Source organism: Xiphophorus hellerii, chromosome 5 (genome assembly GCF_003331165.1).
Source record: "Xiphophorus hellerii strain 12219 chromosome 5, Xiphophorus_hellerii-4.1, whole genome shotgun sequence".
Lineage (NCBI taxonomy): Eukaryota > Metazoa > Chordata > Actinopteri > Cyprinodontiformes > Poeciliidae > Xiphophorus > Xiphophorus hellerii.
The window spans coordinates 2135410-2157631 of record NC_045676.1 but is presented as its reverse complement, the minus strand read 5'-3'; the positions used below and the strand labels follow the sequence as shown (position 1 = coordinate 2157631).

The window sequence follows — 22222 nt, the reverse complement described above, 5'->3', positions numbered from 1 at the left end:
GCCTTTTTATTCTGTGTGTAAACTTTCAACTGGACATTTGTCTTATAGAAATTGTTGAAAGTAAATCATTGGATTAAACTCTATTCTTGTATTTTAATCTTTCAATAAATGTCCTCAAATTAAATAGTTAAATATTTCAAAATAATTCAGATTTAAACTGAGCTGCTGAAATAAAAACATCTGAAAGCTTCGTGTATATTTCTACGTCAGGTGCCATCGAGTCGAGGCCGGCTTACGGAGCGCCGTCCATCATCACAGCACAAAGCGCTCCAGTTTCAGAGATCGTCTAAGTATTGCAACAATTACGGTATGAGAGGAAATTGAAAAGATGGGACACAGAGCCATGTAAATAATCTGTTCCAATAGCCCAGAGACTTCTCCCTGGTCTCTTTCATTAGGTCCTACAGCCTGAAGATCAAAGCCCAATCAGGCTGATGTTCCTCAGGAGAGAAGACTTCATGCACAGATGCTGCTGTCCTGATTACACTTTATGGGCCATGACTGGATCCAGTTTGGAGGCGACAGTGACGGGACAGATTCTTGGGACACACAAACTCAGCACAGCTCAATCCAAATGCTTTATTAAACATCTTAAAAGCATTTCCTCTCATTCATCACCATTTGCGGTCATTGGCAGAGTAAACACCGAGCTATTCCAGGCAGCTTTGCTATTTCATTTGATTCCGCTGTTGCTCATAGTTTGGGCTTTGCATACTCCCTTCCCGACCACTTCAAAGGCGGCTCCCTTGTAGGTCGCGACGCAGAGGTCGTCGGTGCGCAGCTCAGGCTGAACCTGCTCCCACACTTTCTTTTTAGGGTTCAGCTCCTTGTCTGGTTCACCTGAAACGAATGAAAACAAAGTCTGAACCCGAGTTCTCTTGAAGCAAACAGCTGGTTCCTGCTTCCAGAACTTTTTCCCCTCCTTGTATAACCTGTGGAGAACACAACTTCAATACACTTAGTTTGACTTTCCGTCATGTTCCATTTGAGCCTCGGCCTCATAAAACGCCTGTTTGTTCTCAGCGGTAATCCAAACCATGGAAACCCAACGGAGAGGTGAAGTTCTCATCCCACCATTCTGATCTTCTTTAGCATCTGTCAAAACTCATGCAACCGTGTTTCATTTCTGGAGGCTGGCTTGCAGCTAATCAAATCAGAAGCTTGAAAGAGCTTCTAATTGGGAACTTGTGTTGATGTTTGGGTTCCAGCAGACATCCTCGGCCGTTTCAGGCAGAAAAAGTGAGCTGCAACCGCTCACCTTTTGGGAAATGTGAGTAATTATAGACGGTGTGTTGACACTGCAGGGTTTATTGGGGGAAAAGAAAGTAAACAGGAGGTGAGCAAAAACCCTCCATGTATTTTTGATGTTTTTACAAGAGTCATAGAGGGATCCAATTAGTTGAACATGTTGGCCTAAATATGTTGTAATTTTCCTATTGACTAAAAAAATTGCAGCTTAAACAACATGGCAACGTCGCTGTGTGTTCTAACTGAGGCTGCAGTCACATCCAGAGACTGTTACAGTTATTATATGAGAACATGACTAAAGAAGGAACTAAGAGCCCCTATTTTAAATCATTCATATGAGAATGATTCCCCTAAATTAATTTGTCCATAAGCAAAGCGCAAATTTAAATGATGTTTTTTAAACTTGAGGTTGGCTAAACATCTACGTTGAAGTTTCCTCTACACACTTAAGAATTTTTCGAGTAGTTGGATATTTATATTCATGCTCTTATTTTGAAGTCTGTTTATGCAGCACTTCTGTTTCCTCTCCTGTCCTCCTCTCTTCTCTTCCAAGAAATTTTATTGAGCAAGTGGTGTGTAAACAACAAACAAAAGAATGAGGGATGCAGAGAATTCAATACTTACATGAACAAACAGCCAGGAGTGTTAATTAAACAAAAACATGGAGAAATCTAGAAAAATTCACACATATGAAGTTTTTTGAGAGCCTTTTGTCACCTTCACCTCGGAGGGTATAAACACGGCTGAAATAACACTTTATCTAAATTCCATGCTGGTGTTGTGCTTTAGCATTAGCTTTCCTTAATTACAACAAAATCAAAGCAGTCTAGAATTTTATTTCAATAAATGCCATGTTTTTGTTGCTCTTTAGCATTAGCTTTCACTAAATGTCATGTTGGTGGAGTGCTTTGGCGATAGCAGAACTAATTTTTATGATTAGGGCTTTAGGGTGAGTGCAACAAGCTCTTTGGCTAACGGTGCCCACTACTGGTTTTCATCTTAATAACCCAGACTGATGACATCTGGCTGCCTTTTCTGCAAACTCACAGGGCTGAAGTCCAGAGATCTCTGCTTTCTTAGAGCAACTACAAGTGATGCTTCCTCATGTGTTTAGTATCAGCTGAAGAGAAGAAGAACAGCCTGAAAGGAAGCAGTTGGAAACGCAGGGATCACAACTTCCTGGTTTCATCCTGAAAACAAAGAGCGTGCTCCTTCTCTTAGAAAGCTTCTATCCTGCAACTTCAGCTGCATCCCTGCTCCAACACCTGAATTAAATGGAGGAATTCCTTCATCATTCCATCGCTGTTAATTGAATTCAGGTGTGCTGGAGATGGGATGCACCTAAAAGCTGCAGGATGGAGGGAATGGACACCTGTTGTCGTCTTTGCAGGTTGCTTTAATAGACAGGAAGTCAACGGGACGCGGTTTCCTTTCAAAACTCGTTCACTTGGATCAAACCTAAGAAATAATTAGGACGCTCATTTCCTCAGCAAACTGCAACAAGACGGTCAGGTTACAGTCTGATTGGCCGTTAAGCCCACCAGTCACAGTTCATTTATACAGCAGCAAACAGAACCCTGAGATGGGTTTAGAGACCCGTTCTGTGGCGTCTTCAAGCGTTCAAACCCATGATGTCATTTCTGCCAACTGAAAGCTTTAATGGCACCCCTCATTTCCTAAAGATAGGAACTATTTGTGGACACTGAGGAAGGCTTGATGACCCATAGATTCCCACTCTTCTGGACGGACACACACCTGGAAAGCCTTGGACACTGACTCTGTCCCCGGGGACGGATCCGCTCGGAGGGTCCAGGATCTCCACTTTGTCTGGCGAGCTGGCACACATGACCATGGCCTGGGACACCACGCCTCTCATCTTGGCCGGTTTGAGGTTACACAACAGCACCGCCATCCGGTTCTGCATCTGCAGAGGAAACCGAGTCAGAAAGTGAAATCTGGAACCCAGTTCTTTGGTTCTGTCCGCGCCCCGTTTCAGGAGAAACAAACAGGAACTTATCAAACATTCCCAAAATGTCCTTCATTGAGGCACAGACAAAACATTTAATAAAATAATGTTATCTTTTCAGATATTACAACATAAATCTAAAAACACTGATGTGTTTTCCTCTGTGGACAATTTTGGCTGCATAAACAAACCAGATATTCTAAACTGAGCAGTAATTGTTGAAAATTCCCCAAACACTCCTCCCAATATCATCCAGTCCAAGTCCTGGGATCCAGACTTAAGCCAATAATTTAATTATGGTCAGCAGAACAGACATAAAACCAGTGATGTATCACCTCCTGTCTCTGACTGCTGGTAGCTGGACAGATTGACGGTAATAAGCTGTTTATCTAAATCTGTCCACCAGGATGTCAAACAGGAATTTCGCTGCAGATTTACCGACTGATCCACAGACCGATCCGGACAGAAACAGTCTGCAGCGTCTCTGCAGCAACACAGAAAAATATTATTATATATTATAATTAAGAAACAGAGAAGATTGCATCCTGAAGTAGTTTTGGCAACAAAAATACTGTTAAATGAACCAAAAAGTATCCAGAGACAAGAACTGTCCAATAATAGGAACTTTTATTGGGAAACAAACTATTATCGTTAATTTTGATTAATTCATTACATAGATTTTAACACATAAAAGATGTAATGAATTAATCAAAATTAATTAGTATTTTTTAATAAAAATATTGTGATGAACGACAAAGCCGGATAGTTAAATAAGTTCCAAAGTGTCCATCGGATCGGGAACGCCGTCTTTCACCATGTGGTGCCTCTGTGACGGCTGTTTTCAGAGAGAACTGCACCAGCGTTCGCTCCAGGATTAAAGCTTCACCACTTGCTTGGTGCGACTCTAAAAGCTGATTTACAGTCCCGCTTTCAGAGGTTTGTATCAAAAGTCCACTGAGGAAGAAGTTAGCGCTTATATTTGTGAACAAAGAATATTGTGCGGCTTGTGACTTTTATCTCACACACACTCGCTCAATAACTGTTCTGACACACACTTGGCTCAGGCAACTTGATCTATAAATAATGTCTTCCAGTAACATAATTACCTCATATTTTCACATTTCCTGTCAACATTATTTCAACACAAAGACCCGGCTGGTCAGCTGTCCTCGTGCCTCTGAATTAATGCTATGTTATTGCATTCTAGGCAGTAAAATATTTTTGTTTTATTATTTGAAAAAGGAGTTAAATGATTTGTTTATTTGAATTTTTATTGTATTTTTAATATTGTATAAAATAAGATAAAGTAGTTAAATAAAAAATGTGTCAATTTGTGTCAGAATATTTAACAGATTAATCGATTATTAAAATAATTTTTACTTGCAGCCCTAGGCTTTATATTTATCATAGGACGGAATCATAATTTTTTCTGTACGTTTTGTATTCAGGTTCATCCCAGGAGATGACCAACAGATTTATCTCTAAATGTCTGATTTGTCAGAGTTTAGTGGTTTAATAAGCTGCATAAAATGTTCAGGTACCTGCTGAAGTTCAGAAATTATAGATGTGTACATGCAGAGCCAAATTTAATTATTTTAGACCAACACAAATGTTAGAAAGGACACTTTAGTACTTCAGAATTATTAAATTACTTACAACTCTTTAATAGTTTCAAGTCCATAAACGTATCTGTTCAAAGCAGTTTGGGTTCAATCCTCAGAATAATTTAGAGTTATGATAATGAATATTTAATAACTGTTATTAAAGCGTTTGTGTTTAACGAGGATCAGGCAGTCGGTCCAACCTGCGTACCTGTTCCAGAGGGATGTGCTTGACCAGTCCGCTGACCACGGTCCGGGGCGCCGCCTCGCCCACATCCACCTGCTCCACATACAGGCTGTCGGCGTCCGGATGCTTCTCAGCTGTGATTATACATCCAACACGCAGGTCCAGACGGGACACGTCCACCTTGGCGTCCTCCTGGCTCGGAGCCGCTGCCTTCTTCTCTGCTTTCTCACCTCCTGAAAGCAGAAAAACTCCAGTAAAAACCATGAAACCAGGCGGTTTGCAGGAAGGTCAGGTTGGCCTGAATGTGGCAAAAGACGAGCAGCTGGGGCTGATTTCATGCTTTATAATTGTGCATATCAATACAAATATTTGTTTAAAAAGATGAATGGGTCCCAAACTGATACTGGCCTTATACATATCACAGAAATTAAAAACCACTTGAAACAATGCAGGACATTTTTGTTGGAATCTGATTAAATTTCCTCCCAGAACTGGAACCAGACCGGATTGATGAATGGCCGGAGGAAGGCCTTGTGTTAACCTCAGCGGTTCCTTTTCCAGGACGATAATCAGAACAACGTCTCCACCTGAACACAGCCAGGGGAGAGAAGGTCTTCCAGCACAAATTACACTGAAGTCTGGAGGCTGGGATCTTCAGGATGGTAAAGACGTCAGAAATGTTCAGAATGAGACGCAGCAAACAAAACTGAATAACACAAACAAAACCAAACATCACTGACTGAACGCTGGGGCTTTCCCCAATTTATGTTTCCACTGATCCCAGTCCTTTTAAACTCAGCTATAATGTTTAAACAAAATAGACTCGGTATGAATTCATGATTGATATATGGATAGTTGTTAAACATGAGGGAGGAAGAGAGGGATGAACGAATGAATGGACGGAGCCTGTAACAATCTGTTGCCTGATCATAAATCTGAACATAATAAATAAACAAAACTTTTTTGCTCTTAGCTTCTCTGATCTTAGAATCTCTGGATGTTTTGTTTTCCTTCCTGGAGTCAAACAGAGGAAATAAAACCAACAGCAGCTGAGACCATTAGTCATTTCAGCCATAATCAATCATCTCCACTGATCAAAACCCAACAACCTCCTCCACTTTCCTCCACCAACCTTTTTTCTCCTGCTTCTTCTTCTTGGGTTCGTCTTTGGGTTGGGGGTTCTGGGCAGCAGCGGGCGGGAAACCAGAGGGTGGAGCAGCAGACGGTTTGGGAGGAGCGGGCTTCGAACCCACATCAGCACTGGCGTCACCCGTCGACATGGCAACGTCCCGCACTGCAGGGAGAACAACAGCAGAGACGGTTCAGACAATCTGGTTCAGTCAGTCCAGTCCGGTTCAGACAATCCGGTCCAGTAGTCCAGTCCGGTCCAGACAGTTCGGTTCAGACAGTCCAGTCCGGTGCAGAGGCGGCTGCACCACCCGGACCAGTTAAATGACCCAGAGCGGTTTTATTTACTCAGGCAGTGGGAGGACGGCTGCCTGAAGCAAACACTCTAAATGACAGCGTGTCGCCGCTGATGGAGCGGAGGGCAGCGAAGACGGAAAACAACGAGCGGCGGCCGGCGCTCAGCCTTCCAGGAGAAATGACCCGTCATTTGGGGCGCCTCATGTTTGAACTACCACAACATGCAGAGCCGGAGTCGGACAAACATCGGTCTGCAAGAACGCCTCCGTCGCCACGATGCGTTCAATCACCTTAATTCTATGTTAAGATCTGAACTATCCGGTTCACTAAAACTGCAGGCAGAAGCTTCAGGTCTCCTGTGTTTTTCTGACAGTTAATAGAAACTTATTTCTTGGCAAAAACAAAAAAGAGGAACTGTTCAACTTTTGTGACTCTTTGATGCACTGGAGTCAAGCCAGAAACCCACTGATAGTCGACATAGGAACAAACACTGAACACTGGTGGTTTGCGGTTTATTCCTTTTAGTTTGAGGAAATTATAGATTTAAGACTTTAAAAGAACTGAAGTGATGCAAACTTTGAGCTGAGTTGGTGACATGAATCTTCAGGGTGTGGTGCTAGCCAAATCACAACCTGTGATTTCATGTGTTTTCATGAGCACACCTTGTAAAATTTTATTGTAAGCTGTGCATATTATTTAGTTGCTAAACAATACTTTTTCTTAAACTGACCCATAATATTACCAGATTTGGGTTAACTTCAGTCATAAAACATAAACTATCAGAGCTTTTCCTTCAAACAGTTCACACTCAGCAGTTGAAGTTTGGATGTGAGATTTTGGGATGCAGGGGCGCCGCAGCACCCCCTGGTGGATGTCAGGACATGTGCATCTAAAAGGAGCTTAAAGTAAAAGAAACGAACCAAAGTTCCCCTGTTGGTGTGAATATTTCAAAGATAACTTCAGTTGTTTTGTGATCCATTCTTAAAACAGCAAAGACTCTATGGAGTTGGTAAAACAAGTGGGAGGAGAAAACATCAGAATTATAGAAATTCTGCATTTTTAAAACATGATTGTAATTTTATAGAAAGAGCATTAATTAATCTATCTTCCCAGATGACATAAGCTAATGCAATCTGTTTAAATATTAGCATCACATCGAGGCCTTGCTCTCAACTGGGAAAAATAAGTGTCTAGAACTTTTCTTAGTATTGCATCGAGTTTGAAATTTTAACAAGGCGCCACTTGACTCCAGATTTAAAGTTATGGAACAAAGTCGGACTTCTCTGTGAACTGAAACCCTGTTTGATCACAAGAGGATTTACTGAAGCAACCGATGGATAATTTCCCTGCAGGGCATTGAAGTCGGGTTATAAAGTTAGTCTTTTAATCTTTAAACCAGATCAGAGGAGCCCTGACAGTATTTATCTATGTGTGATTGAGCTAAGCAATCAAGCATGGTCCCGATTGGAAGAACGTTGTGTCCAGTGTGTTGGAACACATTCCTGAAGAATTCCAATTTTACCCAATTAAACAACTTATTTCTTCCAGACCGATTTCATTCCCGCAAATCCCTCATGGAAAAGGTCGACCCATGTTAGATGCACAACTACCGGCGGACATGTTGTCCTCATCAGTCCGAGTCAACATACCTCCTCTCCTTTTTTCTCTCTCCAGCAGCTGTTTCTTCAGCCCCTCGATGTCGTTCTTCAGCTTGGCGTTCTCCGCCGTCAGTCTCTTCTCCTCTCTCACGCTGGCCTGGACCGCTGGAACAAAAACACCCTTAAATATATAAATTACTTAGAAGGGTTTGGATGTTAAAATAAAAGTTGTTCACCTTTCAATTAAACCATTTTTCACCAAATAATAGACGTAGAGAACAGAATGAGTCCATTTTCCTTTTTTTTTCTCTGAAGAGTTTTTGCGGCGCTAGTGGCTCGTATTTTTTTGACAGTAGGCAGACAGGAAGGAGGGTGAGGAGAGGGGGGAAGACATGCGGCAAAGGTTGTCGGGACCGGGAGTCGAACCCGCGACGTCTGCGTCGAGGACTAAGGCCTCCAAACGTGGGGCGTGCTAACCCGCTGCGCCACCACAGCACGCCCCAGAATGAGTCCATTTTCAATCAAAAGCTGGAACTTTTCTTTCTAGACAAATCTGCACTATGACTCTAAATTTAAATAAAATTATCATTTTGCACACATTGAGTATGTTGTGATGCTTTAATTTAAATTAAAATGAGAGTGAAATCATATTTCCGGATCTGAATCAGAGCCCACCGCTCCCTTAGAGTGGTGTGAAAAAGCATTAACCAAAAACTCCACAAGCAAGCAGAAAAGTCAGTTTTTAAATGAAAGTGTTTAACCTGCATGCGTCTGTGTGAAAAAGTGGATAAAAACAGCCTGCATGGCAGCGAATCAAGATGAAACCACTGCTGAGAAAGAAGAACATTACGGCTCGTCTCAGTTTTCCCAGAACATCTCCAAGACTTTTGAGAAAAATTGTCTCTGGACTGTCGGGAAAAAAGTTTAAGACTTTGGAAGGTGCGTCTCCCGTTACATCTGGTGTAAAAGCAACACCGTATTTTAGAAAAGGAACGTCAAACCAACAATGAAACACGGGGGTGGCAGAGTGATGACCTCCAATCCTCCAATGTGCCTGAATGACAACAATTCTGCAAAAAAAACGAGTGGCCAACTTCAAACTGGAAATGAACCGAAACTGAAATTTATGATGACGACCAACGTCAATTTGCTCAAGTAAGTATTTTTTGTGTTTTTTAAAAAAAGAAAATTTGTTTGTGTCTTCTTGGCTGTATGAAGGTAAAGTTTGTGCTGCGCTGTGTGTACAGTCTGTAGTCACATGACTTCACCCCATGCAGTCTGTAAGAAGTGAAAGAGACGGTGAGGCTGAGAGAAAGAAAAACCTTTCAAATGTTGAAGCGCCGGTCAAGGAGGAAGACGAGGAAGAGGAGGAAGAGGGGACGCTCATTCCCCAAAAAATGGGTTGTCAATCATTTGGAAACATTTTTGGTTCAACAAGGATGCTGAAAATATTTTATACTGTTCAGTTGTGCTTATTTGTTCCGTAACGCTGAACCACTTTTTCTTAAAAGTACACATTTAAGAAAATGTGTACTTTTCTTAAATGAAGAAAAGTGCACATTTTCTTCATTTATTTATAGACGTTGCAGTTTTCAAATCCTTTAAAGTAGAAATAAAACAATTGTGAAAAACCAGCCCTGTAAGGCTTTATGCTGGTGGAAATCAGCATTTTATGTAACCAGGTACCATGGATCTCTCCTACTAAAAGGTTCATGAAATGCTGCACATTGTCTCTGTATAAATAAGTAAATAAACAGAATAAACAGTGTGAAGGTGAGCCGCTCAATACATCACGACATTTCATCCAGTAGGTCAACATTCCTCCAAAGCTGGAAAGATTCAAAGCCAGTTATCACAAACACTTTACTGCAGGTGTTGCTGCCAAGAGTTACCCAACCAGTTACTGGGTTTAGGGTGTCCGCAAATTCTTAAAAAGTCTGAAATTCATGTATATAAAGTAGGCCTGTCACGATAGCAAATTTTGCTGAGCGATTAATTGTCTCAAAAATTATTGCGATAAACGATAATATTGTTTGAAGACCTTTTTACACTGATTTAATGGAAATGACGTAATAATGCATGCGATTTCTTGCCAAAGATAGATACACTTTATTTTCAAAAGAACACTAAACACTGGAACTGATAAACAAAATAAACAAAACAACCAAAAACGAAAACAAAATGGATTCTCAGTCTCCATTAACAAAAAACGCACTTGAAAAAAAAAACTAAACAACATAAAGCCAAAGTGGAAATAAATACTCCATTCAACCAAAAGAGTGCAGATTATGAAGTCTGTATATTATGTTGCCCTTCAGTAATAATTAGATTTAAATAGAGAAAATGGGCACATCGACTACCTGATGCAATAATTCACACTACATGATTTTTTGCTCCTATTTTTCCCTTTACAACAATCTTAGAACGTTGGTCTTTCTAAGATTGTGTGGTGTGTTATGGTAGATCGTCCTCCGATCTAAATCAGGGTTTTTTCCCGACTGGGCGCTTTAACGCAGCCTGTTCAATGTGACAGGTAGCCAATCAGAAAGAACGGATTCTCCTCCTGGCTTTCTGAGGGTAAATTACGGAGGGAATCCCAAACAGCTGAAACGGCGCAACCCGAAGTCCAGCAGACATTGGAGATGATATGTGGAAACAATATTAATGTTTATTCAACATGCAAAGAATATAGAAATGACAAGAGGAGGAGTTGGAGCGAAATTGCTACCGCAGTTGATAAACCCGGTAACTTTTCAGCTGTTCTTCGTTAACGTGACGTAAATAGGTTATAATGATTTTCATTCAGTCAGGACTTTATGCTGACACTAGCATTGTGTCTACCTGCAATGCAGACTGTAGTAAAGCATTGATTAATGCCTGGTTTTAAAATTAGTTAACTGAACTTGTAGCCATTATTTTGTGCCCATTGTTGGACACCACACGGCAGGAACGAACCCGATCGAACCGTTATATCAAGGATTTCTGTCGGCTAATGTGTGGCCTGTCAGGGTTTGAAAATGGGCCGACAATCGGCTGACAGCTCTAAGATCGTGTCGTCTGCGCTGGGCTTTACACTGAGGAAATGAGGAAGGGAGGGTCAGTGGAGAGCACCGGAGTTGAGCCTTTTTTTCATTCAGTGTCATTAACAGAAAGAGAAAAAGGCCGGAAGAGACGATAATGCCGATAATTAAAATGACGTCGATAGTTTTAATTTATTGTACGATTAATCGATTTATCGTTTATCGCGACAGGCCTAATATAAAGTAAAGGCCTTTAAAATGTCTTAAATTCACTTAAATATTGAATCACAGGTCTTAAATTTTGTTTTGGCAGGACTATTTAATTGTATATTTTCTGGGGGGGGTTTCACTACGTTCTGTGACCCACTGCTAACATACTCTTGTTAGCTAACTAACTTTGTTTGTTAAACAAACTTTAAAATATTTCTTTGGAGATACAGGTCTTAAATTCCATCCACAATGGTCTTAAAAAGTCTTAAATCCTGTTTTCACACAAGATCACGAAGGTTTGGATTTTTCATTGCGTAATAATAAAGACATTCTATGTTTCTTTGTGTTGTCTTTGACTAATATATAAATCAGTTTGATGTTCTAAAACACGGAAGTGGGACAAACATGCAGATAATAGGAAAGCGTGACGGGTGCAAACAGTTTTTCACACCATCACTGTGTTTGCTAACGTGAGGATGAGCTTCTTACAGGCCTTTTCAGTCAGCAGCTGGACCTGCTGCTTCAGGAACTCCATGATCTGGTCGGCCTCAGCCGCTCGCTGCTCCAGCCTCAACAGCGGATTGGGAGTCGACATCTTGATCAGGGAGCGAGCGGCAAACCTGGAAGGAAACAGAAACAACAAACAGCCGTGTTTATGAAACAAGACGCAATCTGCAGACCAGAGAGCTGAACGCGCTTCAAGAAAAAAAAACAAAAACAAAATAAAGTGTTTTGAATTGTAGTAAACAGCGGTGTACAGTGAGGTTAGAGTCGCAGGGTGAACTTTAGTGACTAGCTGTGTACAAACAGAAGCGGAAGATGAACATTTGAGCTCCAAAGCTGACATTTTAGAAGCGCTTCACCACAGAATCACCACAGAGTTACGTCTGCTGAGTTCAGGCAGTCTCAACAAAAACGGATGCTGTAGTCTCCTGTTATTGGTCAGACTCACAGGCCGGCTGCAGGACACATATCATAACTGAAATATGGAACATAAAGCAGAGGAATTTATTTGTGTAATTAGAGCCGTCAGTTATTAAGACAAATGGTGAATGAGATAATATTGGTGAATTTTGCCACAAGGAGATGATGTGTGATAAAAAAAAACAGTAATTAGAGCTGTGTGACAGATTATAAATTAAATCCAATTTACAATTTTAATAATTTTTTTCTCACTTTCTTTTCTAAAAAAGAAATTACAAATGACAGAAAATATTGAGAAACATTTTTAATCACAGTCAGACTTAAAGCTAGTTGAGACGTAGCTGGATATCTGGGAAATTAATACATTTTTATGCATTTTGGCCTTTAATCCACACAAAAACTCCACTAAATATCATTCAAATGATTATATATAAAACCTCAGAAAAAAGTGGATATTTGGGAAAAAGAAGATGTAGGGTCCTGCGCATAAATAATGCACCAATATATCAACATAGTTGCTCTCTGGGATGTTGGAAGCAGCAGAAATGTTTCTGGATGTTTTCCCAGATCTGAGTCTCTCAGGTTTGCACATATTTCCTTTAATTCATGCTTCGTGTTTCTGTCAACTACTGGATCTGATATAGACAGGTGTGTGTGTGTGTGTGTGTGTGCGCCTTTTCGATTCAAGTCCATCCAGCCAGTCAGCTGAATTTACCACAGGTAAGCTTGTTCCAATAAGCAATAAATCAAATAATAGCAAGATAAAGTAAAATGAACTTGATGATTAATATCTTTGAAGGGCAGTTTTGTTTATAAAGACATCATAATTAAATTTATTTATGGTTTCTGTTGTGTGTGCTTTTTATTTCAGTTATATTTATCATTTTTGGTTGTTGGGTTTTATTTTGAATATTTAAAATATCTTTCAGTTCCAGTCTTAAGTGTTCTTTACAGAATTTAAGTTTATTGGTCTTTGAGAGTGTGAATTTGCCATGTTATGCCAAATATCAATATATTATTTGAAAAACGTCTCAAAACAACAATTTATCATCCAGTAGAATTTGTTATGGTGAAAAGCCTGAGCTCCATTTAAGCTGCAGAAACATTTCCAGGATGATCAGTGGAAACTCCAGTCTGAGCTTCATCTCAAAGGGTATGAATACTTACATAAACTTTATTTCTTGGCTTTCTATTTTTTAAAAAATTGTAAAACACTCAAAAACTTAAATCCACATCATCCTGATTTGTGTATAAAATCTCAAGGAAAGAAATTAATTTAATACAATTTGTAATAAAGCTGGAACAAAATGTGTGAAAAGTGAAGCAATGTGAAAGCTTTATAGATGCACTGTGTATGTAAAATAAAGTTCTGGAGAAATGAGTGGAATAATAACAAATTTAATTAAAAATGTGTTAATTCAAAGCTGCAGATCAGTTTGACTTTGGGGAATAGAAATGAATAAGACTTCGAGTCGGGGCGGAAGAAGTTTTTCCAATGCTGCAGCGTGGAGCAGAAAACGTCTCAGATATATTACAGGAAAAACAAAAGCTGGCTGGAGATGAAAACTGAGGAAATTAAAAACACAGAAGGGCTGGAGTTGATCAGATCAGGGATCAAAGCAGAAACTGATCTGAATTAAACAGCTCCAGTGGTGAAGACATCATAAAAAAAAGAACGAGTGAACCTCTGAGCACTAAACTGTGTATTAGGCGTTATTAGTTGTTACTGCGCAGCTAAAAATCGGCCCACACAGACGGTTCAGATTAAACATGTAAAACTGCCACATTTATTTAGTGTTTTTTTGCCAGGATGTGGAAGTGTTTCCAGATTTACGGTTCACTTCCTGAGAAGAAACAGTCAGTAGGAATGCACCAAACAACCTGTCTTCCACGCAAAATGGAGACAGAGAGCCAGCGCCACCTACAGGTTTCAGGAGGCTCAGCACGTTTTCAGATAGAAGAAGCCAAGAGTCAGACTGACCTGGACACAGGAGATAAACCCGGCTGTCCTTTAATACCCGACACTTTTAAAACATTTGGAAGTTATGTCATTGTCAGTATGAGGCATAAACTGATGGAATGAGTTCAGATCATTATGACTTCCAGGTTCTGTCTGCAAAATCTAAACTCAAACTATAACTTCATAACTAGAAATAATCAGTATGCATGTTTTATATGTGTCCCTGCTCTGTCACAGCTTAATTAGCTCATCAATATTTAACCAGAAGAACATCTAAACCATCAACTGGGGCTGCATAATATATAGCTAATTATTGTAATCGCAAGATCCATACGGCCAATATTCACATAGCAAAGGACTGTTTGGAGTGCAATAATTGTTGGTTAATATATGTTAAGAATTCTTAAGTTGTGTTTTTCTTGCTAAATGTAATATTTAACCAGTAGAACAGAAATTAAATGATATGAAGCACCTTATTAAGTCATTCAAAGACACTTTACAATAGAGGTGGTCCGATACAATATTGATATCGGAAATCGGTCCAATATCAGTCAAACGAGTATCAGAATATATCGATCTGCATGTGAAATCTCTGATATAAGCACACTGACAGAAGCAATGCGCTCCAGTATTTAGTCTGCTCCATGATTTCTATCCTGCAGCAGACCCATCGGTTGATATTATTAAATGGGCCAGTTGTTCTCATCCCTATAGTGGTTGACTGTTGTTCTCTGAGTAATATCACTTGATCAAGTCTGTTCTAACATTTCACACCACAAAATAAGTAATAAAAGTATGTATGATTCGTGCTGATATGATATTGTGTCAGTATCGGCCAATTCTCAAAGCTGCAATATCGATATATGTTTAAAGGGAAAAGTTGTATAGAGACACGTTTACTTTACGATGGCAAACTACTGGACTGTAGTCACATCATTCTATTAGAGGAAGTCTGACAGAACCGAGGCTGATGCCGGTTCCACCAGTGAAGTGTCTTACCCAGGGACACGATGACAGATGGGCGTGATGGGGGACTGGAACCGGCAAAAAGGGACTACTTTCTCCATAGGCACAATCGCCAAGTTCATTTCATGACCACAAACGCTCACACCAAACACAAATGTCAATGCCAAAAATGTCAAAGGTTACAAAGAGAATTACAGGTTAGAAACAGCTAACCAAAGAAGAAAGAAGAAAACAGGCATAAATCGCACCTGATACTGTCATTGCAATGTTTGCCAATATTATCGCCATTAATCTATTGTCATTTATGGCCACTTTACATAAAACATGTAGCCAGTTATGAATTATTTGTAATTTCTAAAGGTATTCCATGAAACTGAAAGTAATGTGTTACTGATTGGTATTTTAGCACAAACTAATCATGTCTATGTTTATGTTATACTATCACTTCTTACTCCTATTATGGCGGTATTTTGTTTATTACATTAATTAACTTGGAACATTTCCTAGCAGGCTAAAATTGTGAACTTCACTCAATGTTGCGTCAGTTAAATCAGCTTATTTCACTTTTAACTAGATTTAGAACTGATAGTAGTTAGCTGAACGTTACAAAAGGCTTATCATATACTACAGTAATTAGTGTCGTAACCAAGACACAATAAAAACAAAACTTACATGTACCACTGCAGTCCCAGCACGTTTTAAGGACAGCAGGAGCTGCACAGTTAGCCTCTTACTGATTTACTAGCAGGCATGTCGGAGGAAGCCCCGGAAAACTCTGTTAGGGCCCCAGCGTGTGTAGATCTTCACACTATCCGGATAAGAAGGAATTTCCACAGTGAGGCGTTTCCTGCGCACATCCGGATGCTGTGAAAATCGATGAGTGCTGCTTGACTGAAGGAGGCAGCGGAAGTTGCCTGTTTTTCTTTTGTGTTTAAAATGAAATCACATCAGTTAAATAAAATAAAATTAAAATAAAATAAAATAAACATGTTATGGTGACACTAATTTATTTCATTCACAACTTTCTGCGGATTTTTTTTATGTACTTGTATTGCTTTGTCTCACAAAAATAACGTCACTCAGTATACTAATTTCTCTAACACCCCTCCCCTCTGAACAGGTGTTACACTAAAGAGTGTTGCCCCCTAATATGTGACTCCAGATGGTGCCGTTTGAAAGCCAGAAATACAAAGAATCACGTTATAATAAACCTGATTTTATAAGATTCAGAAGTGTCCATCTTCTTTGGCAAATTGGAAATTCTTGGGTGATTGTGACAAAATTGGATGTTTTTTGATTTTTATTTTATTTTTTACATTTTACCGTCAGTTCTCGTTCTCTTCGCTCCAATAACATTATTCTTCTGCATGTCCCACGCTTTCGAACTGAAAAAGGGAAGCAGGCATTCAGTGTTTTGCCCCCACAGCGTGGAATCAGTTGCAGTCTGAACTTAAGATGTCGGAAATGATTCACTGGACTTATTTCGAGCAGATCTGAAAGATAGGAAACAAGATTCTATGAAACAGTGTCATTGTTTTTAAATTGTTTTTATTGTTTTATACTTGTGCATATGTATTAATTGTTTTTATCTTGTAACCAGGTTGCTATGTATTGCAAATTTTTTGCCCAGGTCCCTCTTGAAAATGAGATCTAGATCTCAACGGGGTTTACCTGGTTAAATAAAGGATTAATAAAAAAATAAAAAATAAAAAAATCTTTGTCTAGAATGTTATGTTTGTGTTATTTAAACAAGACCAGAATAAGACTCACTCTCAATGGTTTTATCCAAGTCTAAATTTCAGTAAAGGTCACAAATGTTTGAGGTCAGCATTTACTACCAACAGAAATTTAAAGCAAAACATGTGTGGTTAATAAAAGATGAATACTTTATGTTGGATCTTACATCTTTCAATTTTGTCTATATCTTCCAAATTTCTTCCATCAGTGACAGAAAAAAACCTAAATGTGTGTTTAGTGAGGAATTAATTTGTTATGTTTATTTTTTATACAGTATCCAACATTAGGAAGAAATATTATTTCAGGGAAGGTTGGACAGGAAGGCATTCTGCTTTTACTTACTGAATGATATTTTCCTCTAAGGAGTCAAACTTTCTCTACAATCTGTTAAACTGAAGATCTCCCTAAAGTTTTCTTTATGATAAAGAAACAAGACAAAATAGACATGCTTAAAATCTACACATATGAAATATGTAGATGGAATCAAAGTAAGGCCTTTATGGAATTAAGTATAATGAATATTGATGAAGTTAGTCAGCATTGATTCCTTGTTGAATTATTCCATGTACTTTCTTTGTTCTTTATTCAGACAATAAAAACAGCCAGACCAATCATTTTACACATTTCTGTTTTATTAATATTCATAAAAGCAAAGCAGCAGGCTGAGATCTAAAACATGTTGGGAGTATTTGAAATCTATTCTGCTGTTGAAAACGCAGCTATTTCTGGGCTGAGCCCCCCAACGTTTCAGGATCCTATCAACGCCCCTGCATCACATCAGAATAAGAATCTTTTTAGTCACTTTAAAGAATATAAAAATAATTAGACATGGAAACATAACCCACAATTGACCTGCAACTGTGGAGAAATAAAAACAAGTTTCACAAAAGATCATTTCATTTATTAAATAAACATTTAATGTTTTCATCTGGGGCCCGCTCTCAGTAACATACAGTGTGTTCGGTTTTTTCAGAAGGAATCATGGGGACAGCAGTTAGAGTAACTTTTAAAGAGGAGGCCTTCATACCTTCATCCACATGCATCTGCATATAAATTCAACTTTCTGTCTTCTTTCAAAGCTTCAGCAGACATTTAAAGGTCCTTCAGAGCACCAGACATCCTCAAATCTGTTTTCATCAACATTCCAAATCAGCCAAATCATCCTTCCCTCCCTATTTCATCTGAAGGCAGTTCCCATTGTTGATGTGAGTCGGGACGCAGAGGTTCAGGTTGTCCACCCTCCTGTAGACGAAGTGGAAGACGTGCGCGAGCGGCCGGCTGTGCAGCTCGGCTTTGATCTGCTGGGGGTGCGTGTCAGCGGCGAGCTGCTGCCTCGTTTCCTCGGTGATCAGGAACAGCGCGTAGTTCTCGGGGTCGGGGATCTTGAACTTGTAGGCGCAGAGGGAGCAGACCTCCTCCGCCGTGGTGTACGGCTGCACCTGCAGGGTTTTAGCCGTGCAGCCCGAACCCACCTCCTGCAGGGCGACTCGGAGAAAGTTCTGTGGAAGGAAAACTCACATTATAGCTTCATGAAGAAAAACGGCGAGTGACTGAGGGTCATTTCGCGTAACGGAAACCCTGTAAATTCTAGACACTAACAGGTACCATAGAATTGCACAAAAATCCGTGAGGGACGGCGGAGTCCCAGCTCGAAATTCTGTGAAAGAGGAGCCTTGTGCCAGAAGCCCATTAAAATGCGCCTACATCGTTTTAAACTGTGTGATTGGGAGCGTGAGTGGGAATAAAAATAGCAACAGGTATTTTGTTCCATATAACACAGTAGGAGTGCAACAGGTAAACCTTTTATGGATGAAACTCGACTAAAAACCCACCTGTTTAGGATTGTATTTGAAACGCAATCAATTACAAATTTATTGATGGAACTTGACTTAATGTCGTGTTTTGATTGTTGATTCTATGCTGCATTGTGTTTCTGTGTTTGATATGATATAAAGCTCTTTGAAATGCCTTGCTGCTGAAATGTGCTATACAAATAAAATTTGATTGATTGATTGATGAAGAAGCAAAGGAGAGTTTAGGTAGGGTCTGGATTTGGGATCATTGTGCTGTTGGAACAAGCAAGTGCTAACTGTTGGCTTGATGAGACCTTTAAGGATTTGGGGTAGAGATGCACCGTTCCACTTTATTCACTTCCAGTACTGATACGGATATCTGAGGCTTACTGTCGGCCGATATCGATCCGATGCAGAAAAACAGCTGAATTGACTGAAAGTGTTTCTTCTTTTTCAGCAAAGACACAAAAGTACCGAATTAGAAATTTATTTGATAACTCTGCACCAGTGCAGCTCACTTAAAAACACAAATATCTTCATAAGCTGGTCAAACATGTAAAATCAACTTGAATTAGTTCAGTCAGTGCAGTTAGGAGTAAAACAGCCAATGTAAAATAAACAATGAAGAAACTGAAACTGACAAAAACAACAGGTTGACTGCTTTAGTCAAACATGCAAACTGCAGCAAATCTTCTTTCAAATGGTTCAGAAAGTGCAGAAAGGAATTTTAAATATAACATAAATAATAAAGCATGAAGTCGCTCAGAGCACAAAGCGTAGAATTAGACTCAATAGATCTGTCCTTATAGATTGGGTACATTATCATAGACATCTGATCTAGAATTTGTTTCATTATTGGGACCAATACAGATATTGATATTGGATCGGTGCATCTCTAATTTGAAGGTTGTTCTTCATCCCCACAGCATGATGCTGCCACCGCCATGCTTGACAGTGAACATACAGTGTTGTCACCAAATAGACTTCCTTTGGTCAACATTTTTCCAGAAGACATTTGCATTTTCTCTGTGGACATCTGCAAATTCAGTCAAGCTTGATGTGATCAGTGTTTAATGACTTTAAATGACTTAAAGATTGGAAACTGGCATTAATAATCCGGTAGTTTCCAGTTTCTGAACATCCTAACCCGTTTGCCTCTCAGGGGGACAGTTTTGGCCAGATGGTTTAACTTTGGACACAGCTGGGTGTTCCAGCAGGAAATGATCCCAAACACACATCCAAAATGCTTTTGGGACGCAGGCAGTTTCCATCTGTCATGCAGGAACACCAAAATAAAAGCGCTGCATGCAGTTACTCCACCAGGGGGTGCTGTCTACCAAAACGCAGATCATCTGATCCACATGGTGCTGTGTTAGTGAAGTTACAACACAGCATCATTCATGCACGTTTCTGATGCAGAGAAAGTTCAGATTTAAATCGGTATAAATTGGACTCACTGCCTGGATGTTCAAGGTGGGCTCAGGTCAGGCGAGGTACCTGAAAGTCGTCCACAGAGGGGGCGGAGTGCTGCGACGTTCGCCGGCGGTGCCACTGGTGCAGCGTGTTCCTGGCCTCGGAGCTCAGAACCTGGGCCGCCTGCTCCTCCTGGAAGTTCTTGATGAGCGCCATGGCACCGTAAGAGCTGGTCAGGTAGTAACCACCTGGAGGAGCAGGGAAACACAAGAATATGAATATTTCTGCTTTATATCCAGAGTCAGTTTTATCTTTTGAACAGATCAGTCAGATTATATTGGTCACAGTGACCTATATAATCCCGACATGCTTGTTCATTAGGAGGAGTAAAATCATCAAAGTCTGCAGCACCTTTTCTCATTAGGTTCAATAATTATTTCAGAGTAACAGATTTTAACTCCGCTGTTCAAAATAAATAACTTTTGAAGCAAAACGGATATAACAGGTTCAAAGCAGCTTAGTGTCACTTCACTTATTTACAGTTTGCTAGAACAGGAATTACATTTTACAGTACACTAATGCATCTAGAGCTCAAAACTAGTTGAAAAGCTTTTCAATGTAATTAAGAAGGGAGAAAACAAAAGCAATCCTACAATAGTGACAAAAATAGGCAGAGTTTATCAGACGGGAAATTTCACATGAATCTCCTCTGACAGGAAAAACAGGATATCCTGAAAATGAATTGCTTACATTTCTACTCTGAACCAGTGACTCTAACTGAAGACAGAACACAGAGCACCCATAATAATAATAATAATAATAATAATAATAATAATAATCTGGTGCAACATTCAGAATTTAGTGAGAAATAGGAAGAATGAGTCTAGAAAGAAGGAAGAATATCAGATTTTATGTTGTATTATTATTAATTCAATTAAAAGTTCAAACTTAAACTGTGTTAGCTTTAAGTTAGCTAACATAAATAACTGAACCCATGAGTGAAGGTCTGTTAAAAAGAAACATTGCAAACCGTGCAGGTAGGTGTGTGATTTCAAAGGAGATCCTGATGAAGTCACATAGTAGGACATGATTTGTCTTTGACATCTGGTGGGAATCAACATGGTTGAAGTTAATGCTTTAGCATTACCTTCCATTAGTGGAACTAATGTTGATGATTAGTAACTTTTTAGTCAGCGGTGCCCACCACTGAAAAGCGTTAAGCTGAAAAATTAGCTCCAATATAAATTTGGTCAGAAACTTTTTCATCCCAGATCTTCTTCATGGTGAGTATAAGAGGCACTCTGACTTCATCTGTCATCTTTTTTTTAGGGTTTAATTATTTTTAAGCAGGTGATTCTCTTTTTATGTTTTTTCTATATTCATATTTTTGTTGTACAATTTCTGCCTCAAAATAAGGAACCCACAACTCAACCGGATAATTTACAAAGAAATGAAACCAGATGACGCATAAATTACGAAATAAAAGCTCAAACGTTCTTTCTTCCAAACAGAAACTGGTTGATGGTTCTGTCTGAGGCCGTATCACCTCCAGCTCCTTACATCAGCCTTCGTGCCACGCAGGTCGACTCTGATAGGAAAATATTTCACCATGCGAGGTCGACGCCCATCCCTTCTCATCTGAATCAGATCCAGGCTATTCAAATCAAACACTAGACGGTATTTCCTAACACGCTCAGAACTTTTCCTTCCTCTGCACACACCTCAGATATTCTCACTAAATCATCTGGCAGAACAAAGATCGAATAATCACAGGAAAAATTACAAAGAGTTTAAAAAGTCAAAGAATATAATGAAATTCAAGCGATGTAATAAACCGGACATGGAAAAGCCTCCAAATAGAGTTAATGGTGGGTTCAAACGCATTTCTGTAAAAAACCCCCAGCAACTTAAAACTATTTCAGGGCAGTTTTTTTATTTGAAGTAAAGGTTTGGAGGTGATGAACTTTTGTTGCTGTAAACTCCAAATACTCATAAAACAGCTGTTAAGAATATTAGACAGGTTTATTGTCTCTTTCTCAAGGTTCAAGTTTCTTTAGTAAAACACAGTGTTTATTTCTTCAGTCAATAAAAAGCAACAAGCAACAAATGCTGCAAGTCTTGAACTCTTCTTTAATTTACGCAGAGCTGCAGCTGATCAGTGTCACTGAAGGTGA

The 22222-nt window shown here is 39.5% G+C and overlaps 2 protein-coding genes across 5 annotated transcripts in view; both read right to left on the bottom strand.

Moving 5' to 3' along the window:
• Positions 1–565: 565 nt before the first annotated feature.
• On the bottom strand, positions 566–15905 carry aimp1a (aminoacyl tRNA synthetase complex interacting multifunctional protein 1a). Of its 2 annotated transcripts, none has more exons than XM_032563980.1 (7): positions 15778–15905; positions 11745–11875; positions 8077–8190; positions 6135–6296; positions 5027–5235; positions 3004–3172; positions 566–840 (listed from the first exon to the last, which is right to left on the bottom strand). In XM_032563980.1, coding segments are annotated over exons 1-7 (954 nt in total). In that variant the 5' UTR covers positions 15780–15905; the 3' UTR covers positions 566–673. The 2 variants fall into 2 exon arrangements, with proteins under 2 accessions (XP_032419871.1, XP_032419870.1); XM_032563979.1 differs by lacking the exon at positions 15778–15905 and adding an exon at positions 15139–15158.
• Positions 15906–17453: 1548 nt separating this feature from the next.
• The window catches only part of LOC116719619 (ras and Rab interactor 2), a 37332-nt gene continuing 32563 nt past the window's right edge, over positions 17454–22222 (bottom strand). For 2 of the 3 annotated variants that reach the window (XM_032562171.1, XM_032562173.1), the window contains 2 exons: positions 20133–20296; positions 17454–18341 (listed from right to left, as the gene is read on the bottom strand). In XM_032562171.1, the coding sequence (XP_032418062.1) occupies positions 18015–18341; positions 20133–20296 (491 nt within the window). In that variant the 3' untranslated portion in view covers positions 17454–18014. Of the gene's footprint in view, positions 18342–20092; positions 20297–22222 lie in introns of all 3 variants that reach the window. The other variant, XM_032562172.1, reaches the window with a different exon arrangement.

What these genes read in the sequence shown, in the direction of transcription:
- aimp1a (XM_032563980.1), bottom strand. An exon ending in GCTGCTGACTGAAAAGGCCT is followed by an intron (nt 8,191 to 11,744) that starts GTAAGAAGCTCA and finishes TTTTTGTTCCAG; the next exon opens with CGGTCCAGGCCAGCGTGAGA. An exon ending in CAGTGTCCAAGGCTTTCCAG is followed by an intron (nt 841 to 3,003) that starts GTGTGTGTCCGT and finishes CATTCGTTTCAG; the next exon opens with GTGAACCAGACAAGGAGCTG.